Source organism: Lampetra planeri, chromosome 19, assembly GCF_965212315.1.
Source record: "Lampetra planeri chromosome 19, kcLamPlan1.2.h2, whole genome shotgun sequence".
Classification (NCBI taxonomy): Eukaryota; Metazoa; Chordata; class Hyperoartia; order Petromyzontiformes; family Petromyzontidae; genus Lampetra; species Lampetra planeri.
The window spans coordinates 12,181,404-12,208,061 of record NC_136125.1 but is presented as its reverse complement, the minus strand read 5'-3'; the positions used below and the strand labels follow the sequence as shown (position 1 = coordinate 12,208,061).

At 49.4% G+C, this 26,658-nt stretch overlaps 2 protein-coding genes across 6 annotated transcripts in view; both read right to left on the bottom strand.

Moving 5' to 3' along the window:
* UBE3A (ubiquitin protein ligase E3A) overlaps positions 1 to 10,817 on the bottom strand; it is a 30,489-nt gene extending 19,672 nt beyond the window's left edge. Inside the window, exons 1-3 of one of the 4 annotated variants that reach the window (XM_078603039.1) lie at positions 10,670 to 10,817; positions 7,853 to 8,139; positions 6,179 to 6,238 (exon numbers count right to left, since the gene is read on the bottom strand). In XM_078603039.1, coding sequence (XP_078459165.1) covers positions 6,179 to 6,238; positions 7,853 to 7,929 — 137 coding nt within the window. In that variant the 5' untranslated portion in view covers positions 7,930 to 8,139; positions 10,670 to 10,817. The remainder of the gene's footprint in view (positions 1 to 6,178; positions 6,239 to 7,852; positions 8,140 to 10,669) is intronic. The other 3 variants (XM_078603040.1, XM_078603041.1, XM_078603042.1) reach the window with 3 other exon arrangements.
* Positions 10,818 to 14,335: 3,518 nt separating this feature from the next.
* LOC144724136 (kelch domain-containing protein 8B-like) lies at positions 14,336 to 21,230 on the bottom strand. 2 transcript variants are annotated; one of them, XM_078603037.1, is made up of 5 exons: positions 20,203 to 21,223; positions 18,547 to 18,711; positions 17,169 to 17,393; positions 15,942 to 16,043; positions 14,336 to 15,388 (listed from the first exon to the last, which is right to left on the bottom strand). In XM_078603037.1, the coding sequence occupies exons 1-5, from the start codon at positions 20,621 to 20,623 to the stop codon at positions 15,195 to 15,197; spliced, it is 1,107 nt and encodes a 368-aa protein (XP_078459163.1). In that variant the 5' UTR covers positions 20,624 to 21,223; the 3' UTR covers positions 14,336 to 15,194. The 2 variants fall into 2 exon arrangements, with proteins under 2 accessions (XP_078459163.1, XP_078459164.1); XM_078603038.1 differs by lacking the exon at positions 18,547 to 18,711 and having other exon boundaries at positions 20,203 to 21,230.
* Between the last annotated feature and the right edge of the window lie 5,428 nt (positions 21,231 to 26,658).

Here is a 26,658-nt window from a genome sequence, read left to right as displayed (position 1 = left end):
AATGTGCTATAAAACGTGAAGAAACTAAACAGGTCGGGGTGGATTTCTTCAGCGAGAAAACCCTGTTGACTGCTTGCTTCTTCTGCATGTATTGTGTATATATATTTTTGAGTCATTTTATAAATCCACTGCTGTTTGAGGGACTTCCCAGCCCTCTACTGGTCGTGGGTGTTATTTGACCACAGTTGTTGTTCTGCACGCTGGTCAGTGCAGGTTGGTGAAGGTAGGGCACAGACATGAGAGCATAGAGGTACAGTGCAACAATGGATTTTGATCCACTGTTGACCACTATAAAAAAAAACTTTTTCCTCAACGGAAATAGAAATCGTGCGTGTTAGAAGCTGACAGGCCGTTATTCATCGGCTGGATACACAGTGTACATACACTGTACTTTATATAACGTGAGCAACAATTTGCGAAATTTCAAATCGTGGCTTGCACAAGACGAGTACAACAAAGCACAAATGAAGGAGTGACAAATTAAAAATAGAAAGGCCACAAGTACGAGGCCTACACACAGTGCAGCCGTCCCTCGGTGAACAGCGACATCGATGAACGGGTTTTCGGTGACCGTTTCGCCTCCCACGTGGCCCCGTGGTGTCGACTCGCGCGCCGCCGTCAACATGCTGTGCTCCACGCTTGTGCTCCACGCTGGTGCTCCACGCACCAGGGGCCAAGTTTCGGACAATCCGAGCACTCGTAAGGTCATCGGCTGGGGCATGGCTTAGCCAATCAGCGATGCCCATTTGGCTTTGTTTACATTGCGTTTTCTGTTTTGGCAGTGGGAAACAGCTCTCTCTCTCGCGTGCAGACTCGGAGATTTTTACTTATCCGATTAACAGTTATTTCGGTGAGCAGTAGTTTCCGAGGAAAGGATTAAAAACGTGAACCGAGGGACGACTGTATACACCGAGGGAGTTTTTGCAGTCTTCTGCCACGCAATGCAATGATGTCATTGGCTAATCATGTTGCACACCGCTCTGACAAAACTTTAATTTGCTGCCAAGAGGATTTGTACATAGCATCGGCCATACGCTTTAAGGACTATATTTTTCCATGTTACTTGACAAAACAAAAATGTACTGACGTTAACGGCTGGAGCAATTAATTTCGTAAAACTGGCCGATTAGTTCCATTAAAAAAACATGCATGTTTACTGAAACCGGTAGCAAGCGACTGCCTCAGTACTTAATCAGGGAGCTCTAGTCCACTGAGCTAAGACGTAAATGCAGTCTGCCGGCCCATTTGGGGTGAGACGACTCATTCAACAGCAAGCACAGTTATGGCCGCAGGGCTCAGCGTTACTTCTATTACGTAATGCGCTAAGTGGAGAAATGAGTTTGCATGGCTAGATATGCTTTTCGATGCTCAACACGGAGTAATTTTTACAGAGTTGACTATTTAGTTCCTTTCACAATCCTATATCTTATGGAGGACCACACAATCGAGGTACGTATGTTGAACTTCTTCCGCACCGTACGTAGACAAACATGCGAATCGGAGGTGCCGGAGTATTTGTAGTAGTATCTACTAGTGGAAGCATTTGACCAAAGTGTTCCAGGTCTTCCAAACAACGTCGCTTGATTTTAATTGAAAATATAAAAACATTTTATAGCTCTGCCAGCCTGTTGTTTTACTGGAAAAATAAAACGCCACAACAGACGCATTGATAGTCATAAATTTCCTTGGCACCGGAATTTTTGGCCTCCAGGAATCCACTTCTATTTTTATGCCATGTACGTTCCCCGACGCTCATCATCTCGCGCCGCCGCGTGTCTTAAACGTCGACGTTGGGCTGTGGTCACGGCGGAATGAGTTGTAAAAGAGCTCTACGCGCAGGCAACGCAGTCCAATCAAAACATGACCCCTCTCCGGGCGGCACGTGAGCATCTTTAAATACCCAACACATTCCGCTGTGCTGCACTGGTGTGACCCGGCACTCATGACGCGATGGCTTCAAGTTACCTGCCTGTGTACTCGGAGAGTAACAACAGTGTCGTGTTAACAATACGGCAGAACAGTAAACACCCGGGGGGGGCTCCAAAACACAATCGGTTCGCAGAGAAATAGGAATTCTCTATTAAAGTGCAGTTTTCCAAGTAGTCAAGTGCTAGTGGCAAACTATATAGAGGATGGGCAGGTGTAGCATGTCAAAACTAGCCAGTGCCAGCGCATCACGTGATACCATCTCATGGCAGTGCGAGAACAGGATAGCCGCACGGATGATATCGGTTGCGCACTGCGGACCACCAGCCGTGATGATACAATCAATAGCCTTGTTACAGCTTCACATGGACTCACAATAGGCTGTTAATTCAGGGAGGCAGTGCCCTTGCTCGAAAATGCACTACCCCATCTATAGGTTCGGGTAAACACAATCATATTGATCTTCTTAAAACTGTGACAATTTAACGCTTGTCATTACGATGATGATACTACCAGCTATCTCGGTTTGGGGCCTCCTAGATTAAGCGTGCCAGAGTTACAAAAAAAAGTGAAACACTTTCCACGAGTCCTTTACTGGACCAGAATGGACCACCTTCGGGCAACCTGGAGTCCGCTGACAAGTGGTTTTGTACAAGTCAATCTGCCACCCAAGCCACAAACAACCCTTGAGCCCTGCTGTGTTTTTAGCGACCTAAATATAAACATCCTTGCGTAAGAAAAAGTTGACACGCACTCGTTAATCTGCCTGACTGCTGTGGCTGAGATCTGAAAAAGGTGGCACCGATGGGCATAACGGTATATGTTCACCTGAAGGTAATAACATCGTCATCTTCTCAGTCTCAGTTAAATGTTGTTCACACCAATATTTGTAGTTGATGACCATAGCTCACATAACAGTTAAAAAAAAAAATCATGACATTGGTGGTTAGTTGTGCACATCATGGGCAAGAGGCAATGCGTTGGCTCATGTTCTGTAAGAAAAAATGAATGAGAAAACTGATCAAATTAAAAGGGGTCATTGTTATTGTGACAGCTCACAGTTCGCTGCCAGAACGTCCAGCATATTTTCTCTAAAAATTCAGCGATTGTGGAGAAACCAAAGTAGCCATCCGTGGACTAAATACTAATTTACAAACAACCACACTGACCAATGTGCCAGTGCTGGGCAACAATAATCGATTTAATATAGTCGATAACATTAGGGCAACTCTTACACCGCATCCCGTGTAGGGAATGATCTAGATAAACATGCAAGCCACCAACATTGCCGTGACATGAGATGGTCAATGACTGAACTTTCATTTCCAGATATTTTCCAAAACACCGATGCGTCAGCACTACAAGACACGTTTTTTTAGGTTTACAGTCAGGCTGCCGGTGACGTTAGCCAACCTACGCTCTGGGAAATATTATCCATCACGGGGTTCCAATTTTAGTCCCTTCACAGTGGGGGAAAAAATGGTTTCTAACTGCAAAATAGCTCTGAACATTTTTACATGCCTGCAAGGGCAGTGTTATGCTTTTTAAATGTTCATTAATACAATGGTTGCTTCATTTTCTGCGTCACGTGTCTTGCGGAAATACATGTTAAATAATGTTGTACTAGGGACTAAAATAGTACATTTAAGATTAAATGATAATAAATTATGCCTCTACAATTTAATGAATGTTGCATTTTTTAATGTCAAAGCCCTTCACGAGTTTACAAACATTCAGTGAAACTGATTTAAAATGTTATTTTACAATTACGTTAGAATTTTCACCGAAAGGCTTCAATAAATCCTTCAATCAAACTAAAATGATGACTTATGCACTCAAGGTGAGTAACAAAGGGCAGTGATTTCATTTAATCAATGTTGCTTTTAAATTCCTGAATGTCTAGGCTGGTGACCAACAAGTCAAACCCGACATTCTTGAGTACCAACACTGGAAGTGCACTGTTCACAGTTCATGGGTCTACCATACGCATGAACTCTTCAATAGAGCCCTATTCACCACAATCCAGACAGCAGCCATGTGCGTAAGAAAGTTGGCGATCTGCTGGCATTAATCTCACTGCAATAGATACTAATTCATCCGCCGGCAATCTACGGAATTAATGCACAACATTGCGTCAGTGCTCATGGCACACACATATTATCATTCGTCCAATGCGATTTCTACCGCATCCCTAAATTATCATATTAGTTTTAAAAAATGCAATCGAAAAACGTGTGCTGATGAGCAGGCCTATTTGTCGTTACACACCCATGTTCAATACATTTTGTTCGTACACTATATGGAATTTGGGAAGCAGAGGAGCCATTACACACGTAAATATATCTCAGCTAAATAATTTTAAATATGGGAGTAAGCAACACACCAACACTTTAAAGTATCAGACGAATTGCCCTTGCAGAAACAGGGATTCAACTGCCAAATGAGTTGTCATTGGTAAGGGGGACGGGGAAAGACTGGGCTCCCTTGTTCTCCCATCTCAATGTCTCGGCTCATGCTGAAAAACAAAGACTACTTTCTCAACGGTAGCAGCCACCGTCTGCCAGCCACTGACCAGCCTCTTCCCTCTATGCGAGGAGAGAAAAAACCTCCAAAAACCTCATTATGATAAGAACAATCCACAACTTAAATGGAATGTTACATAATATGTTTAAGGATACTCCCGGCAAGAACAAAAAGTACTCCCAAATATCGGTGAAGGTCGTTTATGAGCATTCTCTGGCACTTTCCTCCACTGTAAATTATCTAGAAATATAGGTCAAGGATTGTGAAATGTAATCTAAGATATCAGGAAAACATAACCATTTATTTAATTTTGTAAAACTGTTCATTAACCTCCAAACAATAGTTCGACTTTTCTTTTGTTTATCGTTTGATAAAATTTCTTGCAGCACGATGAGAACGAGCACAAAGGAAGCACGCTGGCGAACCTGGCTACTTCTCGTTATTGACCATAGCACCCCCTTTCGACTGCCGACAAACCTTCACACCGCACACAAGCAAGCGGATAAGTGACATCATCGCTGCGCGCTGCCCGGTGCCCGTGTTTTTCTATTTGTGCACAAGCGACAATTATATCTTGTGGGAAACTACAGAGTTTTTATTGGAGTATTTAAGAGAAGCCATTCATCTGGCAACTCTGTAAACCAATGGCTCAGATCACGTTATGCATTAAATATTAATACGGTTAACGATCACCCCATGAGCAACGTGCAGCAGCTCGCACTCACGTGTGTGCGCGAGCACCGTACGGGGCTGTGGCTTGCGCAGCTGCCATGCCTCATTCAGAAGACAGTGCGCAGATTGCATCTCAGTAGATTGTTTCATTAGTATTTGCCTGTAACGATGTCTCCTTAACCAAGCAGAAAACGGGCCCTAACTTGCTCGGCTTCTGCCGAATGACGATAATGCTAGCATGCTCTAAGGTGGTAAACAGCTTTCAATCAATGCATGAATATCAAGCAGTGGGCATACATGCATACCCAACTATTACACCGCCATAAAGCATGTGCCAAGCACTGCTGCTGCCTTTGAACAAACCAACCTGGCAACACAGTACATTGGAACTTGAAAGGGAATCTCAAGCAGCTATGCCTTTACCCCTAGCAACAAGCACGCACAGTAAACAGCATTTGCTGCGTGTGCAGTATAGCCAGGCTGCACAGGCGCTGCACAGACGCTGCAAACATTGTGAATTTCCTGACTGGAGGAGTCGTTTCAACTCGGCCGTCGCCTTAACATAAAAAAAAATTTATCAGACTGAGCTGTTCACTTTGCATGGCAAAACATGGTTCAGCATTCAGGAGATGTCTTTCGTTACAACTTCGGTAATACATTATACGTCTCAAAACACAGCTTTCAGTAAGGAATTGCACAATCAAAGTGGTTCATAAGAAAGGTGTGTGTATATAGTTGCATGCATCACCTGAATGAATTTGCATATAAAGTGAAAGATGTAGGACCGATGAGCATTGTGCAAGGTACATTTTAAGCGTTTGTTTCACAACGCGCACACTACCGCAGTGATTATCGCGAACAGAGAAGCAGCTGAAAATGGAAAACGAGAGGGTGACCCACGGAAGAGTAAAAAAAGCAACAGACAGGCGGATGGGTGGCGTAGACGGGCACCAATGCCCTTGCTCCTGGTCTGCTGTTGAGAGCCCGAGGGCAGGGCCGCAGCAACACCTCCCCGCTCCCCACCCCTCCTCCCCTTTCCCCGAGCCGCACTACTCACATGAGGCCAGATTCACAGTCTCCAACCAGGGGATGGCGGTTGTTATCGGAAATCTTTTCGCTGCAAGAATAACACAACACGAGCACACACACGCACGCGTACATGCGCACGACCCAGAAGCGCACGGTTTTATCATGTCTTACCGTACAGAGAAATACTGCACTTGCCTAATCGTCGCCGAGATGTGTGGCCGTCGCCCAATCTTTATCGACGTGACACTCAATTATTCAATAGCTGTCTTAAAATTTATTTTTTATTTTTTTAAAGATGGTATGGTAATCGTTAAGCACTGGAAACTAACGCAAAGTCATGCATTCGATGATGGTGAAGCGTGTGCGACCGCTGCTCCACGCGAATAACAGTCTACACGCTTCACCTCAAACCCTAACCCCCTCCCCCTTTAAAAATACGAAGTATCGTATTGCAAGCGGCTTATATTTTTAGAAAGCAATTTGACGTGATCTCGCGCTTGATGTGGAGAGGCTGCTCTTGCGTTCTGGCCTGGCTATGAAGGGCCCAGTAGGCGACACCGTAAACACATTTCACAGCACGCAGTGACAGCTCCGGCAACGCCAGTACACACACACACACGCACTCAAGAAGCGTTATCACGTTCACAACAATTCACTCCTGCCAAGCGGAATATAGTTATAACATTGGCATGTCCCTGCCGAACCTCTTGGCTAAACGTGGGGCCCGTCCAAGGCCAGGCCTATTGACATTGCCGTACAGTAACAGGGCCTAGCAGAGGAGTGAAGCAACACAAGCTGGTACACACACACATGCAATTATACACATTTACTTACACAAAAGCATGCACATACACAATTAATTATACATAATATGCACACGCATACACGTATACATAAATGAGAAAAGAACATGTCAGCATATACACATGTTTACACTGAAACACACATACACACACATACTCAAGAACAAAACATCTCCACAAATATGAAATCCGACAATGAATACACATCAACACAAACATAATTAGCACACTCATCCAAACATGCATGGGCCAGAGCAGAATGGGCGCCAATTAAGTGGAAAATCTGTAATGGTACAGATTTATTTTAACGGCCAAAGTGAAAATCGCCTGCAAACTTACTCAGAGAGTTATACCATGATTTTTTTTTATCGCCGTACGAATTCATACCTCTAAATTTGCCCGTGACCTCTAATTTGAGATGTGGCATTAACCGCTCAGAAAAGTTGGCTTCGGCTGGACACTCTCTCCCTAGAATGGGCAAAACTGGTCACGGGATGGCACCAAACAAGAGAACACGCACCTGAGAAGGCATCGCTGGGGAGGTGTGGCAATGAGCTCGGTCTCCATCTAAAGGAGATGAAATTTTACAGGACGGCTGGGTCTTGGTGACAACGTTGGGAAGTCGGTGTCGAGTCACGGACACATGGCTGCCAATGATTATAATGGGGAAGAGGCCTCAAGGGAGACCTGGGAATAAATAAATGACCATGACAATGCGGGAAGCCCTAATCAATCAGCGGTGATAACCGATGCCGATGAAAGTATTTATACCACCCCACGCGTTACCGACGGGTGAAATATCTGCTTTGAGCCCATAAAGCGTATTCCCTGTACACACACACACACACGAGTGACGATGGTGGATGAGCAAAGGAGGAAGGGGGGGTGATGTCCCGTACCTGCTGCTGCTGCAGGCTGCTGCTGCTGGGCTGGCACGGGCCGCTGAGCTCCCGCCAGACCCGTCCGAGGAACTCATACGAGGAGAGCGGCCGGACCACGATGACAACGATGAAGACGACGACGACGAAGAAGACGACGACGTTCCTGCTTCACGATGAAGGAGACCAGGGGGGGTTGTGTTGCTGGCTGTTATTTCGATGATCTCGGTTTTGTGGCGTCGATTCGGAACCCGGACGACGTTCTGAAACTTCCAGAGGACGGGAGCTGTCAAGTGGAAATGCGAGATCTGTGAATGTCAAACAACAAAAAACTGCGTTCTTAAATGGTAAGAGGCGAGCAATGTGCGTTGATATCTGGAGACGAAAGGGAGAGATTGGGAACTGAAGACATGAACGTTGCGTTTAAGACTCTGGTCATAAACAATCGGCACACACAGGTGCTCTGAACAAGGATACACGAGGGGTTGCCGAGCAGTGAGGTTAAGATGCGTCCTGAATTATGTGGAAAATGGTTCAGATATCGTCATGCAAGCGGGCGGGAGGGGCTTTTGTGAGTTTTGGGAACCGGCACACGAACATTCGGTTCTAAGATCTGCTAAGTGACGGGAGCTGGTTCTGATTGTGTGAGCTGGTTCTGATTGTGTGAGCTGGTTCTGATGTTGGGAGCTGGTTCTGATTGTGTGAGCTGGTTCTGATGTTGGGAGCTGGTTCTGATTGTGTGAGCTGGTTCTGATGTTGGGAGCTGGTTCTGATTGTGTGAGCTGGTTCTGATTGTGGGAGCTGGTTCTGATTGTGGGAGCTGGTTCTGATTGTGGGTGCTGGTTCTGATTGAGTGAGCTGGTTCTGATTGTGTGAGCTGGTTCTGATTGTGTGAGCTGGTTCTGATGTTGGGAGCTGGTTCTGATTGTGTGAGCTGGTTCTGATTGTGTGAGCTGGTTCTGATTGTGTGAGCTGGTTCTGATTGTGGGAGCTGGTTCTGATTGTGTGAGCTGGTTCTGATTGTGTGAGCTGGTTCTGATCGTGTGAGCTGGTTCTGATTGTGGGAGCTGGTTCTGATTGTTTGAGCTGGTTCTCATTGTGCGAGCTGGTTCTGATTGTGTGAGCTGGTTCTGATTGTGGGAACTGATTCTGATTGTGGGAGCTGGTTCTGATTGTGTGAGCTGGTTCTGATCGTGGGAGCTGGTTCTGATTGTGGGAGCTGGTTCTGATTGTGGGAGCTGGTTCTGATCGTGTGAGCTGGTTCTGATCGTGGGAGCTGGTTCTGAATGTGGGAGCTGGTTCTGATTGTGTGAGCTGGTTCTGATTGTGTGAGCTGGTTCTGATTGTGTGAGCTGGTTCTGATTGTGGGAGCTGGTTCTGATCGTGGGAGCTGGTTCTGATCGTGGGAGCTGGTTCTGAATGTGGGAGCTGGTTCTGATTGTGTGAGCTGGTTCTGATTGTGTGAGCTGGTTCTGATTGTTTGAGCTGGCTCTGATTGTGGGAGCTGGTTCTGATTGTGTGAGCTGGTTCTGATTGTGTGAGCTGGTTCTGATTGTGTGAGCTGGTTCTGATTGTGGGAGCTGGTTCTGATTGTGGGAGCTGGTTCTGATCGTGGGAGCTGGTTCTGATCGTGGGAGCTGGTTCTGATTGTGTGAGCTGGTTCTGATTGTGGGAGCTGGTTCTGATTGTTTGAGCTGGCTCTGATTGTGGGAGCTGGTTCTGATTGTGTGAGCTGGTTCTGATTGTGTGAGCTGGTTCTGATCGTGTGAGCTGGTTCTGATTGTGGGAGCTGGTTCTGATTGTTTGAGCTGGCTCTGATTGTGGGAGCTGGTTCTGATTGTGTGAGCTGGTTCTGATTGTGTGAGCTGGTTCTGATTGTGTGAGCTGGTTCTGATTGTGTGAGCTGGTTCTGATTGTGTGAGCTGGTTCTGATCGTGGGAGCTGGTTCTGATCGTGGGAGCTGGTTCTGATTGTGTGAGCTGGTTCTGATTGTGGGAGCTGGTTCTGATTGTTTGAGCTGGCTCTGATTGTGGGAGCTGGTTCTGATTGTGTGAGCTGGTTCTGATTGTGTGAGCTGGTTCTGATCGTGTGAGCTGGTTCTGATTGTGGGAGCTGGTTCTGATTGTTTGAGCTGGCTCTGATTGTGGGAGCTGGTTCTGATTGTGTGAGCTGGTTCTGATTGTGTGAGCTGGTTCTGATTGTGTGAGCTGGTTCTGATTGTGTGAGCTGGTTCTGATTGTGTGAGCTGGTTCTGATTGTGTGAGCTGGTTCTGATTGTGTGACCAGGGTGAAGGGGCCTCCTCCTCCACTTGGCGTGACAACACAATTCAGACGCCAGCGGTGACGGGCTCTGGAACCCAGTCAATCTGCTGGTTGGGATCTCAACCCAAGAACGAGGCGAGGTGGCGGGAACATCGGCAGCCTGTCACGAGCGAACGCGGCAGCTTGGTAACGAGGAGGACGCGAGTCGCGGTGGGTGAGGAGGGAGCTGAGGGAGGCCTCCTCGGAGTGCCCGACCGCTGCGGACGAGGGCGGCACACGGACACCGCAAACCCCGTGGGCGCGGGAGCTCAGACCGACCACCAGGCCGCGTGTGTGTGGTGTGTGTGTGTAGGCGTGTGTGTGTAGGCGTGTAGGCGTGTGCGTGTGTGGCGTTGCCGATGACACAAACACGGCGCTCGCCACGGGGACAAATCCGTTCGGAACTCGACGGAGCCGGGGTGGTGGTGGTGAGGAGGGAGCGAGGCTTGTTCGGCGTCACTACGCACGGCCTCTGCCGCTGCTGCAGTAGCCGCCGCTGCTGCGGCTGAGTGTGCACCGTGGTGGAGCTTGGCTCACGTGCTGCTCTGCTGCTGCTGTCGCTGCTGCTGCTGCTGTAGCTGTCGCCGTGTCCCGCCCGCGCAGTCCGCCGCGTCGTCAGGCGCTCGGTGGAGACGCGGCCAGCAGCCACACAGCCACCAACGCCATCTTGTCCAGCCCGCTACCCCCAGCGTGCACTGCGCGCGAGGGAGGCCTTCACTACAGCCCCTCCCCTCGTCCCCCACACAGCCCCTCCCCTCGTCCCCCTCGTCCCCCACGCAGCCCCTCCCCTCGTCCCCCACGCAGCCCCTTCCCTCGTCCCCCACACAGCCCCTCCCCTCGTCCCCCTCGTCCCCCACGCAGCCCCTCCCCTCGTCCCCCACGCAGCCCCTCCCCTCGTCCCCCACACAGCCCCTCCCCTCGTCCCCCAAACAGCCCCTCCCCTCGTCCCCCACGCAGCCCCTCCCCTCGTCCCCCACGCAGCCCCTCCCCTCGTCCCCCACGCAGCCCCTCCCCTCGTCCCCCACACAGCCCCTCCCCTCGTCCCCCACACAGCCCCTCCCCTCGTCCCCCACACAGCCCCTCCCCTCCACCCCCTCACAGCCCCTCCCCTCCACCCCATCACAGCCCCTCCCCTCCACCCCCTCACAACCCCTCCCCTCCCCCCCGAGTCCCACTGTCACCACCACCATCGTCTCTGCTTCTCGCTTCACCCTCCTCCACCCCTCCACCCCACCACCACCCCTCCACCCCCACCCCTCCACCCCACCACCACCACCCCTCCACCCCACCACCACCACCCCTCCACCCCACCACCACCACCCCTCCACCACCACCCCTCCACCACCACCACCTTCTCATCGCTCTCCACTCCTCTGCTCTCATTCACCCTCCATGCTACTCATCACCCTCCACTGCCCCTCCCGGCATTGCCCACCCACCGTCTTCACTGCTAGCCCTCTTCATCACACTCCTCGTGTCCCCTCATCGACCCGTGGCAGAAACTCTTTGTGAGGTCCGTCGTTCCGAGCTGCCCACCATTCGCTGCTATGCCTCCAGCAAGTGCCTCGTCGATTACCCGAACAGCCTCACAAGTGTCGCCACTCAAGCCATCTATATCCAACAATCGTTCTTTGGCATCCAATTATTTTCCAAACGTGATCACACACGTCGCATAAAACTCGTCGTTTTTTTATACTGATGTTAAAATAGTAAAACATTCTCAGTGCCCTATGCTCAAATGAGCAATGGGTATCAGTCATCTCCACTCAAGGTTCTGAGCCTGCAGTCAAAATACACATTTTGGCAATAGTCCGGGCTAACCAAAGGAATTCCACTAATTTCCCAACAAACACCGTTTTGTAACCTCACAAGGCGGTACTTGCTTTAACTACCTTAGAAAGATGATGGGCCGAATCAACCCTGACCAAAATCTCACATTTGGCAAGCACGCTCCACCGTCAACTATTCCCCACTAAAGATGAATAATGCCGCAGCATCCACGCGCGTTTCCTTGATAAAGGACACCAACAAGGGACTTTAAGAATTAACTGGTAGCTCGAACTGCAGTACATTTATTATGAATCTCTAATGATGACAAACATGCCTGTTATTCACCATGATGCCTTCCACTCCAGCATGTGCACACTAAGGCTAAGAGATTGTATCTGTGGGGAGCGGCCAGCTGCATGCCGTGCGTGTGCATTGGCGAGTGGAAAATAATGTCCAGGAGGACGCTTTGCGTTACAAATGTGGACCAGTCGTGACGCAATCGCCAGTCCCTATTATGTAATACATTTTGACTGCCTTCCCATAATTATAGGCCACAACAGACACCGCTTTGTGGAACGTGAACAGTGGTCATCCTGCAAAGAAGCTGACCCTCTCCATGGGAATGTGGAATTTCCACCACTGGCTCAACGCTGCCAATGGACATGAAAAATAGCGAATAGCTCAGTGAGCTTCACATGGCGAACTAAACAAATACATCAGCAGAGCAGCGGTGCAAACACCCACAATAAAAATTCGCCAAATATGAAAAACAAACGGACACATGTTGCAATCGTGAGCAAGGGGTATGCAGTCTGAGTGGAGCACACGAGCCAACAACATGCAAGATCTCTCCGGCACATCCAATTAGCACGGTTGGCTACGTACGGTGCGAAAGTTCAACAAATATACAACTTGACAATTATGCGTATTATCGTGTATAGTACGTGTACTTGGTCATGCCAGGCCACGCCAGGCCACGGCCTCGTCTGCATAGTTCAGTGTTCTCATACCTCATCCCGTCTGATCAGACCAGCCAATCAGCCATTGATGCGCGCCCTCTCACTGATGATATAATCCCCGTGTCATCCACCAACTCCAAGTCTTGAAAAGACTGAATTACGCAGCACACGGCAGGTTTAGTGTGAACGCGAGGCCGGCACACAAGCAAAAATCAACACCGAGCAATAAAATACACGTGGCCAAATCTTCTACTTATGAAAAATCATCACCAGCATTGATCTATTGCGGAATGAAGGCTCGTTCAAGCCATCGCCATCCCTGCGATGTAACAATCAATCTGGCACCTGCACACCGGCTCATTCCATCGCTCCACCTCAGTGGTGGACATCGCCTTGAGCACGGCTATTTGTTGGCTGCCACTTTGGCATGAAGTCTCCACCACTGGCCATCGTCCATTCTAGCAAAGGGTCTTGTCTGAGGCCACCAATGTACGTGTCTTGTGTCAATAGGTTCTCCAACTTTGGGGTTTCCCTCAGATCCATGTGTTCTTCTTTCTCTCTCTAATTACAAGCATGCACCTATCCGTGCTTCTCGGCACGCGTTTGTTCCATTTTCTTTGTCAATGCCCTTGTTTCTGTGTAAATCAAATGAATACAATATATGCTGCATCTGTGACATTTGGTCCCGTGTGGTTTTTCCCCCTAATGAAGTACTGTACTGTATAAAGGACCTGCGTACATCCGTGTGATGTATGTAAAAAACAGACAATATTTTCTGGCTGCTTTGAAGTTAAAGTATGAAAATACATCAGCCTATTTCTACTGAGCACAAAAGTTTAAGAACATTTTCTGATCCATTCTATGCATATGTTTAGAAACAATCTAGCGTTCAGCAGTTATACATTTTTTCATTATAAAAGTATTCAACCTTGATTTGAAGCTTTCGTGACTGCAGGAATCCATACTCTGTGGTTCTTTCGGTAAAGTCACGGAGGTAGAAAATTAATAGATCACGACGTTTCGATCGCAACACAAGCAATCGTCATCAGGTGGGACAATCACAGCAAGACAAAACCGTTGAGTGTTGGCGAGAAGTCCGCCGTGGCACGAGGTCATACAGACTAATTAGAGATAAGGCAGGATCATGTCAAATTGATTCGGAATTAATTGCAGACTAAATCATGAAGATATCTGTGCTCTGACCCAAACTGTGGGATATGCAAGCTTTGTTGCCAATTCAATTACAGGACATTGTTTTTACATTAAACCCATATGTTAAAGCAGGTAATATGGACTCACTGAAATCCCTTTGCTTGAGGCAACCGTGTATTTCACTATTCATTATCATGTTCAGTTTTCCAAAAGAACTCCATCGTGCCCTCGTCTGCCGATATTAAACCGCTCTCATTGATATTCATAAACAATTCAAGTATGAACAATGAGAGGCACACAGAAATGAAACGCCTCAACCATGGAATGATGACTCAATCATTATTCTATTCAAAAAGGGCGATACAATTGAATTGAAGAAATTGACTTTTTTACATACCATAACCTAATTTTAAAACATCATAATAGGCTAATCATAGACTCGTACCTTTCATACAAAGTTTAATGTGAAAACGATACAAATATAAGTAATACAGTATTAATTAATTTAATCAATATTATTTGCTTTGATTGGTGAGAAACATTAAGCGACGGTTTGCTTGTAATAACCATGCCCACACACACAATACAGAGATGCAAGCAATCTGTTATAATTCACAGAAAACACAAAAGAGGGATACCACAAACATTTTTAATTTTGCCTTTTAGAAGAAGCCAATTAAATTGTGAACTCAGCTGGGCTTGTAATCACGGCGGTGGAGAAGCTGCGCAAATCGAATTGTCACGAACGGACGGACTCTCCGAAGCCCACAAGTAACGGAGTAATGAACCGAGCAGACCCTGGCGATAAACAGCAAAGTCAACCTTCAAGAATTTACTTTTTGGGTCAGATCACCGTGTAATTCAACTATGTGTTGTAAACCCTCCTCCACCCAACACGACCAATTCATTAAGTTGTTGTCGGTTGGAGGAGGCTTAATAACACACATTTTACTTACGCGATCTGACCCAAAAATGGAACAAATTATGAAACTTGATATCGGCCGTGAAAGCCCTCGTGTTAAAGTCGACCTACCCCTGCCTGACGGCCATCCAACAGTTGTTCCAAAGTGCACGCCACACGCCGCAAACACGCCGACGAAATAACAATGTCTGCCGTGCAGCCATAACGGCGGCGGCAGCCGCAGTGATCACACGGAGGTCATTCGGAGGTCACTCGGAGGTCACTCGGAGGCGAGCGTGAGCATGTCGACGGCGCCGCTTGGCCCGCCGCAAACCCCTCCGATGGCGTACAGCTCGCCCGGCGTCTGCAGTGTGCTGCAGGCGGCGCGCGGCGTGGGCATTTTGCCCGCCGGCGCCCAGCATTTTGTGTCGGGGTCCAGCACCTCGGTTGAGGCCAGCGGACAACCTCCGACACCTGCAACCGGTACGAGAAGGTGACGGAGGAGACGAAGCCACCAAACGTCTGGGAGGCTGAACCGGGACACACGGCGAGTGGCGGCCTCCTCGCTCGTCCTGACGTTCACCCAGGCCACTCCTCACGGACCCTGCCCACTCCTCTGCCAACTCCGCTCACTAATGAGGTGGTCTACCCCTCTTTGGGATTGCAAGTCCATTGCGCCACGGCAGCTATAACGGTTGCATAATGGCACAGTTTTAGTCCTGTCTACCACAAACCCATCCAACTTGATCCATGCAATTTAACAGAAGGTCTGACGCAGGAATGAGCTGGCCTCAGCCTGCAAAGAAGGCAACTGGCTCTGCCGGATTGTGTTTGAATAACACATGGCAGGCGCAGCCATTTCTTTCAACAAATGAAAAATGAAAAAGTCCGCCCTGTTGTGAATGTGGAGAAGTGGGATCTGCCGATCACAGGAGACACAGATAACATACAGCAAATAACTCCTAATACTTTGCCATTTCCTCTTCAAATGCTGTTCGAAAGAGAGATACATTTCAGTGTTACTCACCGAGACCACCAGCCACCACCACCTTCCCTTCCAAAGTTCCCATCACAAAATCTGCTCGCTGCTCCTTGAGGCTCTGTTCTCTGGTCAGGGCCACCCACTCGCCTACAGGAGGACAAACGTACATACACACACACACAAAAGCCTGTGGCACTTGGCAACACACGGCTCACAGCAGAATTAACCATCAGTGGCGATAATTGCCACAAACATGCACGTTTGCATTTAATGTACATGTCTAACAACTCCCGATAACTGACAGAGCACGTGTAGGCCTTCATCCAGCAGTGGATTGACAGAGGGCTGTAAAAATTCAACAGGCCAATGACAAGACGTTGTTGTTCTACGGGAGACCAGAGCTTTCTGCAGCCAGGCTCTGAGATTGTGGAATTCCCTTCCTTCGTCCATAAGGGAATCTGAGTGAGTTACACTTTTAAATTGCATCTTAAAACTCACCTGTTTTTACAACAGCCTTTTCCATAACTGAAGCTTAACGTAAAGTGTTTTGAGGCCTTGTGCGAACAGCGTGATAGAAAACCGAGTTTGTTTGTATTATTGTTGTTATTAATTTCTCATTCTCCGCGGTGTTGGAGGGGTGCTCTCGCCTGCGACACCAGACAACCCAGCGGCTTCATAGGCCGCACAAATCCTGATGAGGTGCGTAACGTCAAACTTGGCCCAAGGATTGACCGATTAACAAAATGCTGCTGGAAAATACTGGTACGAAAGACCCATTTGGGCAATGAGGCCTCATGGTCAATTAACTTAATTGTTGTGGTGAAAAACCAATCCGTAACGCATTTACTTACGATTATATATAGCTCAGTGGGTTATACCTGGTAAAATAAAAAGTGTATAGAGCTTATGAAGAGCAAATGGCAAAGTCTGATAATTGTGAGGCTGGTGATCCATTTCATGGCATCAGGAGTTCCTTGCTGTATAGCGTCCGTGCCTCCTGTGATCAGCAGATGACACTTCATCACATTCACTACAAGGCAACTCATTCATATTTTACTTGTGAAGGAAATGACCCACCTTGCCATGTGTCAATAAAACGCAATCAAGTGCAGCCAGTTGCCTTCTATGTTGGCTGAGGCCAGCTCCGAAAAAAGGCTAAATAGCTAAGCAGGGGCCTTACCTGATAAAATAAAATAAAAAGTTGATATAGTTTCAACTAAAGCAAGAGCTACTGCTACCGCTGCCCGCACCCTACCCGCGACGGCGACTCACTGTGCCGCACGTCGAACGCGTGCACGGCGCTGGTGAAGGTGGGGTGCGCGTGGCGGGCACGCGCCGGCGGCGGCACGACTCCCCCTGCGGTGACGATGAGCCGCCCGGTGGCGCCGTGGTTCTGGAAGACGTGCGACGAGGGGAGCTCGGGCAGGCTCGTCCACGACCTCGTCTCCAGGTCGAGGCATTCCAGCGACGTGACCGCCCGCTTGTCCTGCCGGCCACCTGGAGACACGCGCGCGTCGAGCGTGTGGAGCGGGCTGCCGCTGTCACCGGAGGTCAAAGGTCACGGCCGAGCGGTGGCGCTTTTGGCGCTTCTCGCAGCGGTTCGTGATCGTTCGAGCGACGCGGCCGCCCCGTTACAACCGCAAAGACGTCCCGTCAGGACGATTCGCTGCGAAACGATTTGAAAAAGGGCGGACGTCTTATTTGTTCCTCATTGTCGCAACGTCCGTGCGATTGCGGCGCGTATAAATATTCTTCGCAACGGGGGGTGTTGAGCCGCCGCGGCGATAACCACCACGCCTCGGCTCAGCAGCGGCACAATGTGCATTGTGCGGAGTTGCTGCGTGTGGCTTTCGCCTCTTAATTATAGCGGCGGGTAATCTCTCCCGGTGGGGGGGGGGGTGACTCAGCCACAGATGCACATCACCTCCCGCCTCCACCATTTCCTCTCCTCCGGCACGGATCAGGGCTGATCCTCAACCTCCGAGTCAGAGGGGCGGGAGGTGAGGGGGGGGGGCAGGGGGAAAGGCGTCGAGTCCCTTGCACATGCAGCGGATTGTGCGTCAACAGTTCGCTGGAGGGTGCTCCCGGCGTGACAAACGGTGCAGCCGAGCCCTGCGACGGGGCAGCAGCGTCCTTGCTCTTTGTGATCCGTCGATTAACCCGCCAGACGGTGCAGCGGTCAGCACACTGGACCTGCAACCTGGAGGTGGCCGGTCCGATGCCATCATCTCCTGGTGCCTCTTGTTCACCCGCCATCTTGGTGGGGTAAAGAGTACGGCTGCTCTCACCTCTTCCAAGACGTCTGGCCAGAGGGGCTCTCTGGAGCTCCTGCTAGTGGAGGTTCTTCAAATAGCAGTAGCATAAGCAAGCAATTGCAGGGCTGCACCTTTACTTTGTACTCACGGATATCTGATTTCTGTAGTTTTACTGTTACATTTACCTGTTCCAATAAAATCCAAAACGATGGCTGCCTATGTCAACATATAGTGTCTCGTAGGAGTCAACGTTGCTTGAATCAATGCGAGCGGCTCTCACCGGCAGTTCGGCATCGTGACAAGCAAGAGCCCGACTCTGCTGATGAGACGCCCGACGTCGAAACGGGTCCAGATGTTGCTCATCGCGAGGCCTGGGGCAGCGCGCGGGTACCCACCGATGACGTAGATCTTGCCGTCGATGAGGAAGGCCCCTGCGGCGTAGCGGGGCGTGGGCATGGGTGGCATGGCCGCCCAGCGATCCTGCGCCTCCACGTACTCAAGCACGCTGCTGTGGCAGCTGGAGTTGGGCCCCATGCCCCCGATCACGAACACCTTCCCTTCTGCGCGCCATCAGACACGCGCGCACGTCTCGAATTTCGACGCACGCAGCCGAGGTGGCATGGGTGGCGGCCCCAGGGGTCAGGGACACCGAGACAGCACCGCTCCGAGATGCTCGAACGTGGGTGTCCACCGTGCCGTCATCCTAATTCGGGTTTTCTCAAGTGCAGCGAGCGGATGGACTCAGCCCGGTCACTGATGGCTGTGCAGAGAACCCAGCAAATTAAATGTGGCCTTGCGCTAAGTTTGGTTGTTGTTGTTTTTTCCCTGTATTGTTTTGGTGCTATACATTTCCACGTGGTAAGCCACTTGGTTGGGCTATGATTTGTGGCCAGGTCGCTTCTCAAAAAGAAGCTCATAGCTCAGTCGGCTTCACCTGGTAAAAGAAAAAATTGTAGTATCGTTTTATTTGTAATGTTTTTTTGTGATTTAACTTTTCCGATACTTTGCGCTCCTATCATGTGTTTGTAATGTTTGTTTTTGTAACGTTCTGACCCGCCCCAACTGGAAAAAGAGCTTTAGAGCTCATCGGATTCCTCCAGTATAAATACATATCTTGATTCTGATTCTTGTCATTGGCTAAATTCCAGCTGTGAGAATGCAACATGTCAGTTCTGAGTGCCACATGAAGAACATTCCTCACAGTCAACACGTGGGAGAGTGAGAGTGCACTCCCGGCAGTAAGACAAAGTAACGCCACTGGGAGGGATTTCAGATGAAGTCCTGTGACAGCTCGTCCCACGGGTGGTTGTCTAACACCCGGGATGAGCCTGCTGCTCTGCGAGTTGTGAATGGCGACGTTGCTGCGAGGATGACCGGAGGTGTCGTGATGATGGTTTAGCCTCCTTGGCCACGGTCTTATCGACGAATGTCGATAATTCATTATGGTTGTTGTGGTCCTGGCTGAGCGATCCCTAGTGGCAACTCAATGTCAACGAGAGGTGACGGGAAACCCGGGTCAAGGCGGCCACAGACGAGGTCATTGGTGCCAATCGTCAGGGCAAGGCGTTACAGACAAAGAGCAAGGCAAATGAAGCACAACACCTCGCTGATCTCATCAAGGAACATGAAGCACCACCACGCAAACTCCGGGCATCCTCGAAGCAGCGGCTTTTGGCTAACCATCTAAGAAAGGCGGCCACTGCATCGCGCGCTCTCAGATGCGCTTCTGCGGGCCGTCTGGAATGCTCTTCCTCATGATATTAGGAATTCAGTTGGAGATATGCACTTTTAAATCATCTAGATTGCAAATTAATTTCGTTAGAACAGCTTTTTGTGTTTAGTTTATCCTTCCTCCACACCTTCGATTAGCACAGTTGGCCACGTACGGTGTGAAAGTAGTTCAACAAATGTATGTTGAACTTCTTTCGCACCGTACGTAGCCAACCGTGCTAATCATACGTACAAGGGCTTGGTGATATGGGCTGAGCAGAACAGCTGTTGAACGTGAGCGGGCTTGAGCAGCCCAACCACACAGACACCAGCTCACTCACCGTGCGTCACCACAGTGGCCACCCCCATGCTCGGCTCCGGCAGGGGCTGCGCGCTCCTCCATCGCCCCTCGTCCTCCGCGAACACCACCACCTCCTTGAGCGGCCTCTGCCGGGGGTCCACCCCACCCAGCACCATCAGCAGCCGGGGCCGTCCTCCCTGCGCCCGCAGGGTCACGACCGAGGCGCCTGCCCGAGGCGCCGGCAGCGGCGGCAGAGGGAGCCAGCGGCCGGCCCCGGGGTCCCACTTCTCGGCCACGGCGAGCGGCGTCCCGCGGCCGTCGCAGCCGCCTAGGGCGCAGATCGAGCCGGCGGCGGGGAGGAGCTGTCCCACGGCGCAGTAGACCCGCGGCGTGGGCATGGGCGGCAGCGACTTCCAGCGCAGGGCGCAGCAGCGTGGCTCTTGTGGCGATGCCTCGGCCATGACCTCGCTGGTGGTGGCGGTGGTGGTGGAGTGAGTGTGGTTTGGGTTGTTGATGATGGTCGTGGTGGTGCGTGTCGTGGTGATGGTGGCGGCGTAGCAGGAGGCGTAGTGGTAGTAATAGTAGTAGTGGTGGTGGGAGTAGGAGTTGCGGTAGCAGTAGTAGAAGTGGTTGGTGGTGGTTGTAGTGTGGTGGTGGCTGTAGTGTGGTGATGGTAGTAGTGGTGGTGATTGTGGTAGTAGTGGTGGTGGCGGCGCTGATTGTTAGTCGTAGTATTTGGAAGCGCTGCACCTTCCTCGTGCTCGCCTCTTCCTGGATTGCGCAACGGCAACGTGGGACGGATGATGATGGTGGTAGTAGTGGTGGTGGTAGTAGTAGTGGTGCTGGTGGTGGTGATGATGGTGGTAATAGTGGTGGTGATGGTGGTGTTGATGATGGTGGTGGTGGTAATAGTGGTGGTGGTGATGATGGTGGTAATAGTGGTGGTGGTGGTAATAGTGGTGGTGGTAGTAATAGTGGTGGTGGTGGTGGTAGTAATAGTGGTGGTGGTAGTAGTTGTGGTGGTGGTGACCCCTACCGACGCGGCCTCTCCACCTGTTTGTCGTGAATACACGTCGTGTTTGCCGCTGTGCAATGGGTGTTAATTATTGCGCCATTGCTGTGAATGATTGATGTTTGTATTGTCACTGTTTTAAGTGCGTGTGCTCTAGTTTTAGTTTGCTTTTAAAACTGACTTCGCTGTCAATTCACCCACTTGCCTTGATATTTGGGTGCGTGGATTGCGTTAACGTTTGCATTCGTTCACTGTTTTCATTCTATTCGCGCGTTTCTTTCAATCACCTTTCATATGCACTGTTTGCAATAGTTCCCGTCACTGCGATTTGGCCATTTACAATGCCACTAATGAATTCATTAAACATTTTTTTTTACTGGGTAAATCTCGTTCGCCACGGTGTGCATCCATTAACACAACTTATTGGTTGTTATTTTTTGTTCACGAATGTTCATTGTGACGTTATACTCTTCGGAATGTTTAATTACGCTGGCCGCTGGCGAGGTGAAATTCCATTCGTTATAAAATCGTAAAGAAAGTCCCGTTTATAGCCAAGCAAGTCGGGTTGGGTGAACAAACGTTATGCAACCACGAACGACTGAACGCGTGGATACTAAAACAGCAGCAGCGACTATTTAACGAAACCTCAATCTCTGTGCCACGCGTGGACACACACACACAAAGTCCACGTGACAAACGAGCCCCCCCCCCCCCGCGGCAATGAGCTCAGTGTCACCACTGCAGTGAGAACACAGCCACGCGTGCAACACACCCGGTTCGGAGTCACGCAGTGATTCATCACGCTGCTGTGTGCATCCTTACCGCTATACACACGCAGCATGGTGATGTCGTTCGACATACAAGGCTACAGGAGTTAGAATTGCACGTTTTTGTTTGTGTCATAATTCACCTTGTGGTGTCTTATTATTCTCGTGTTGTTGCTCTTTGTGATTAACTCCTATGTGTTTGCAGACTGCACCCACTATTTTCAATGCTGTACTTTACTGTATATATAAACTAAACTTGAAACTTCTCGTCCGGTGAGTTGCTCATCATGTGCGGGGAGTGTTCAATTTTGTTGAAACACATACAGGACGTGGTTTCCCTCGGCTCGGTGCCTTTGTAATGAACTGAAAGGGAAGGAGAGGCTATGCAGGAGTCAGTGTTGTCAAGGCCGTTGAAATAAAAGGGAAATCGGTGTATTTCGTTTCCTTTCTGAAAGTGACGTGGATTACCAAGCAAGGTCCATCCAATACAAGGCCGTAGCCATGGGGGTCTGGGGGTCCCCCCCCATAAAAAAAAAATCTAAATTTGAAAATGAATTTGCTGCCTAAAATATTTAAAAAATTCACTAACACTTAGGATAGACTTGTTTTACAATAATGTCTAATAGTGTATTGTATTACATTGTTCAGTTTTTTCTTTTTTACCTTTTCTTGTTTCATTGTATGTAATGGCAGAGATTAGGGATTAATAAAGTACAACCATAACCACAATCATATAAACATAAATCTATTTTATAGCAATATATTCAGGGGTACATTTTGAGCATATTTGAATATGGGGGGGGGGGGGGTGTCGTCCCCCCCCCCAATGTATTATATTATAATTACGGCCTTGATCCATAATACGTTGAGGGCGTCACTTGCCAGCAGGCTGCTTGCCCAGAACTCTTTCTGTGCGGCGTCTTGAGACGCGGGTCACGGTTGGAGGTTCTGTGAATTCACTTTGCTGTTGATGTTCGCCTCGCTCTCACCACACCACAGCGGTCAACCCACACGGTTCACCACGTATTCCTGGACATTGAGTTTGCAGGTCCATACGGCGTACAGCCGTTTCAATACGGGCACAAACATATTTTGGTCTGTGTGTTTGTGTTTCTCCCTCGTCATGGGACTTTGGAGGATGAACGTTGAAATGTACAAGGTTTGAATTGGTCTGTAATAAGTTAGGCACTGATAAATGGGTTGGCAACTCTGCCACACGCGGACCTGTACCATACCATCGCTGTCACATCTGCGCGCTTGTAAAGTGCTTTTAAGAAGCAAACGCATTTAGGCGCCAAAAATAAATGCACTCTTCTATTCCATGCGAGTAAACTAATACGTCAATTCGCGTCTCGTGCACGTGCTCAACAGCCAATAACCAAGACGACAAATCGCCGGAAGGCACCCGACCTTTTGACAGCTATCCGAGGTAAGCAAAGCTGAGCACGCGTAGTGCGTGGATGGGTGAGCGACCAACCGCACCCCCAGGTTAACTGAAGCAGATGCACGGCTGTGCACAGCGGTGGTCAGCAGAGGGCAGTCCAGCAGGGCCCACGTCGCAGTGCTGCACGCGAGCGCTTCCCACGTCTTGTACTCAACTCCTCACCACACCCGCACCCACCAGCGTGGGTCAGAGGTCAAATGACGGCCACAAGTCACGCGGCGTGGGGAGGGCCTCGGCTAGCAGTGGACACCAGGAGGGGAGCAGGCTGGGTGCAGGAGCCATCGTTGTTGTTGTTTGACTTGCATCCCACTGGGATTTTTGCACAGCGTTGGTGTACGGTGCTTTTTTTCTGGAAGACTTTGCAATTTTTTCCTGGATTTTTGGGTTTGCGCATAGTCACTTTAAGATGTTTTCTTGTTTTTTGTTTGTTGCGGTTGCACCCGATTCAAGATCCGAATGGCTCACAGGGCTTTACCAAATAAATTAAACTGAAACTGAAACCAGCCGGGTGGCGGCAGTGGGAGACATCATAGGTTGCACATTTGAGTAAGCGGACTTTAATTCGTGGGTTAAACTCAACCCTGCACACGTCCGGGGCTAATGTAAGGAAAGCCACGTTGTAGCCACAGCACCAGCGGTTGTTCTGAGACAAGCCTTGCACCCGCCAAAGGAATGGGGAATTTCCACCACTGGTTTAGGGTTGCCAACAGATTGAGTGGGATGTGACAGAGTTGTCACGTTTCACAGTTAGCAGACTGTACCAGACCACAAAAGATGAAAAGCGTCTGCCATAAACGTCGATCGTCTGTTTTTGAGTCGACATAGGGGACACGTTGCTGTTCAGCCCGAACTTTCTACAAATGTTAAGCAACTGGGCAGTCTTCAGGGCGACTCGAGCACGCACTGCCCACGATGCTCTCTGCTTTGCGGGCGCCACGGCGCGATTGTGAGATCATCCGCGCCAGCGCTGTTGCGGCACCAGGACAATTGACGAAATTGTCCAAACCGCAGGTGCGAGTCGTCCACGCTGACAAATTGTGCAGACCCCCTCCCTCCCTCGCTCGCTCGAGGCCACTGAGTGTGCCCATCCCTCCTTGCCTGCAAGTGTCAGTATTTGTGAAGTTCGGCCCACCGAGTGCCTGCGCTGCCCGCACCCCGGAGGGCACACGCCAGCGTCTACAAGGGCCAAAATGCCCCCCCCCCCTTTGATCTCCGTGGGTGTCACGGTCGGCCCGGCACACGAAACGCTCGCCCCGCCAAGTGTCGTGGAATGCTGAACTCCGGCCAACAGCCAAAGGCAACGTGCATATGAATATACAGGGCGCTTCAAAACAATATTAACACTTCAGAGAATTTGCAACGACCACCTGGAGAGGATTCCAGGCACATGCTGACAATGATGGGGAACAAGTTGAGACTCTATTTGAAGCTATTAACATTACATTTGTTATCATGTTACAGTGTAGCAGTATCCATTCTTTTTCCATGAATAGCGAACGTCCCATGTAAGTGTTAACATTTGTTTGAAGCACCCTTACTTGGGAGGTCGTCCCTTTGAAGTGTGGAGGCAAACTGGAAGGGTTCATAGTTACTGTGGGGGGCACCCCCCCCCCCCCCACAACACCACCACACTCTCCCAATCTCTCCTCGTCTTCCCACGTGTTGCCCACTGCTCTGGCATCTTGCCCGGGCGATTATTCACCATGCCGACTACCGATGCCCAATGTTGGTTCATGACCGACTGCCGGAGATTAATGGCCCCACGTTAATATATAATACCCATGCAATTACAGCGAAAACAAGAGACATTCGCTTAGAAGACCTGCCAAAACATTCCATCACTGTCGTTATTTTCATTGATGAACATAAGATAGCCTCAAGCAACCACAAAACTATAAATTATCTGTGGACAGACCTGCACGAGGACTTAAACCATGCCCGTTCCCCATGCCCCACTAAAACCATTCACTACAAAACGCCGCTGTACTTCAAAAGACCAATATCACAACCCTTGCCTACACAAATCCTTCACTACTAAACCCTCTACACAATTCCCGCACTATGATTGCACGTTCTCCCTACCGCTGTATAATAAAATAAATCACATTTAAACTGTAAATTCTCATTTGTATTCACTATACGGTGTTAAGATTTAGACGTTCACACAGCATGCAACTGGAAGCTCGTTTCTTTTTCGCTTTGGTGTTACTCTTCCTAAAAGGACGCGAGACACGGAATTGTTGAAAATTTTATATTTGAATTCAGCACCCTTCAAAACCGCCAAATGTAAACTTTCGCAGGCCGAGTTTTAAAAACAAAAAGCTCAAATATTTGCACTCTTTAATTGAGTGGCCCAAAAAACCAGAAATGTAGCTCAACGGATTTGTTTAACGTGACAGTACATATTGATTCACTGGCCTTCAAAACCTCCAGACAAACTCTTGTAGGCTTAACATCAACCATGACACAGCATTAACATGTTCTCCCAGCAATCTTGGGTGGGAATGTACAAATCAAGTTTGAATGTCCGTGTGCTTGTCAAACTTCTTCCGCACCGTACACAGCCAACAGTGCTACTCGGCGGTGCAGGGGAAGGACAATAACCTAAACACAAACACATGGGCCCAAACACCCCCCCCCCCCCAGATGATAAGCACGGACGTGACGATATTTGTGCCACATTTCAGCTCTCTCGCCCTTCTAAAGACACAATTAGACTTGACGTCAGCCACGCGCGACTGTTGTGCATGGAAGCCAGCTCAGGTGAGCTGTCACAGGTGCGCGAGGCTCGGTGTCGTGCAGCGTCAAGCGACTCTCCTGCCACATTGCTCCTGCCACATTGCTCCTGCCACATTGCTCCTGCCACATTGCTCCTGCCACATTGCTCCTGCCAGCGTTACAAGCACAACAGCACAGCAGCATCAGCCATGACCACGCAGTCACTTGACGGACCAACGTGGATGTAGCGAGTCTCGTGTGGAATGGTCGCAGTGTACACAAATGTGTACACTAGGGGGCAGCAAAGGCACGGAGAACGTCAAGGGGGCAGCAACACGATGGGTTGCCGATGGGTTGCACATTGTTTATTTGTTGACAATAATCTCCCAACAGCATTTCCCTGCAGTGTTCAAAACAAGTTCACAATGCCGCTGCCTTTGTCCACCCGTTTCGCTTTTGGATTCTCCAAATGTCCGACAGCACTAAATCATTTACTTAAAAAAAAACCCACGCTCTCTGCACAAGGTCATTGTTGTTGAAACAAAGCAACGATGA

Excerpts from the sequence above, each read along its gene's own strand:
- LOC144724136 (XM_078603037.1), bottom strand. The coding sequence starts at position 20,623 with ATGGCCGAGGCATCGCCACAAGAGCCACGCTGCTGCGCCCTGCGCTGG. Across the intron at positions 17,394-18,546 it reads CGGCAAGATCTACGTCATCG|GTGGCCGGCAGGACAAGCGG; the intron begins GTGGGTACCCGC and ends GCGTGTCTCCAG. Across the intron at positions 16,044-17,168 it reads CGCGTTCGACGTGCGGCACA|GCGAGTGGGTGGCCCTGACC; the intron begins GTGAGTCGCCGT and ends GTCCTCCTGTAG.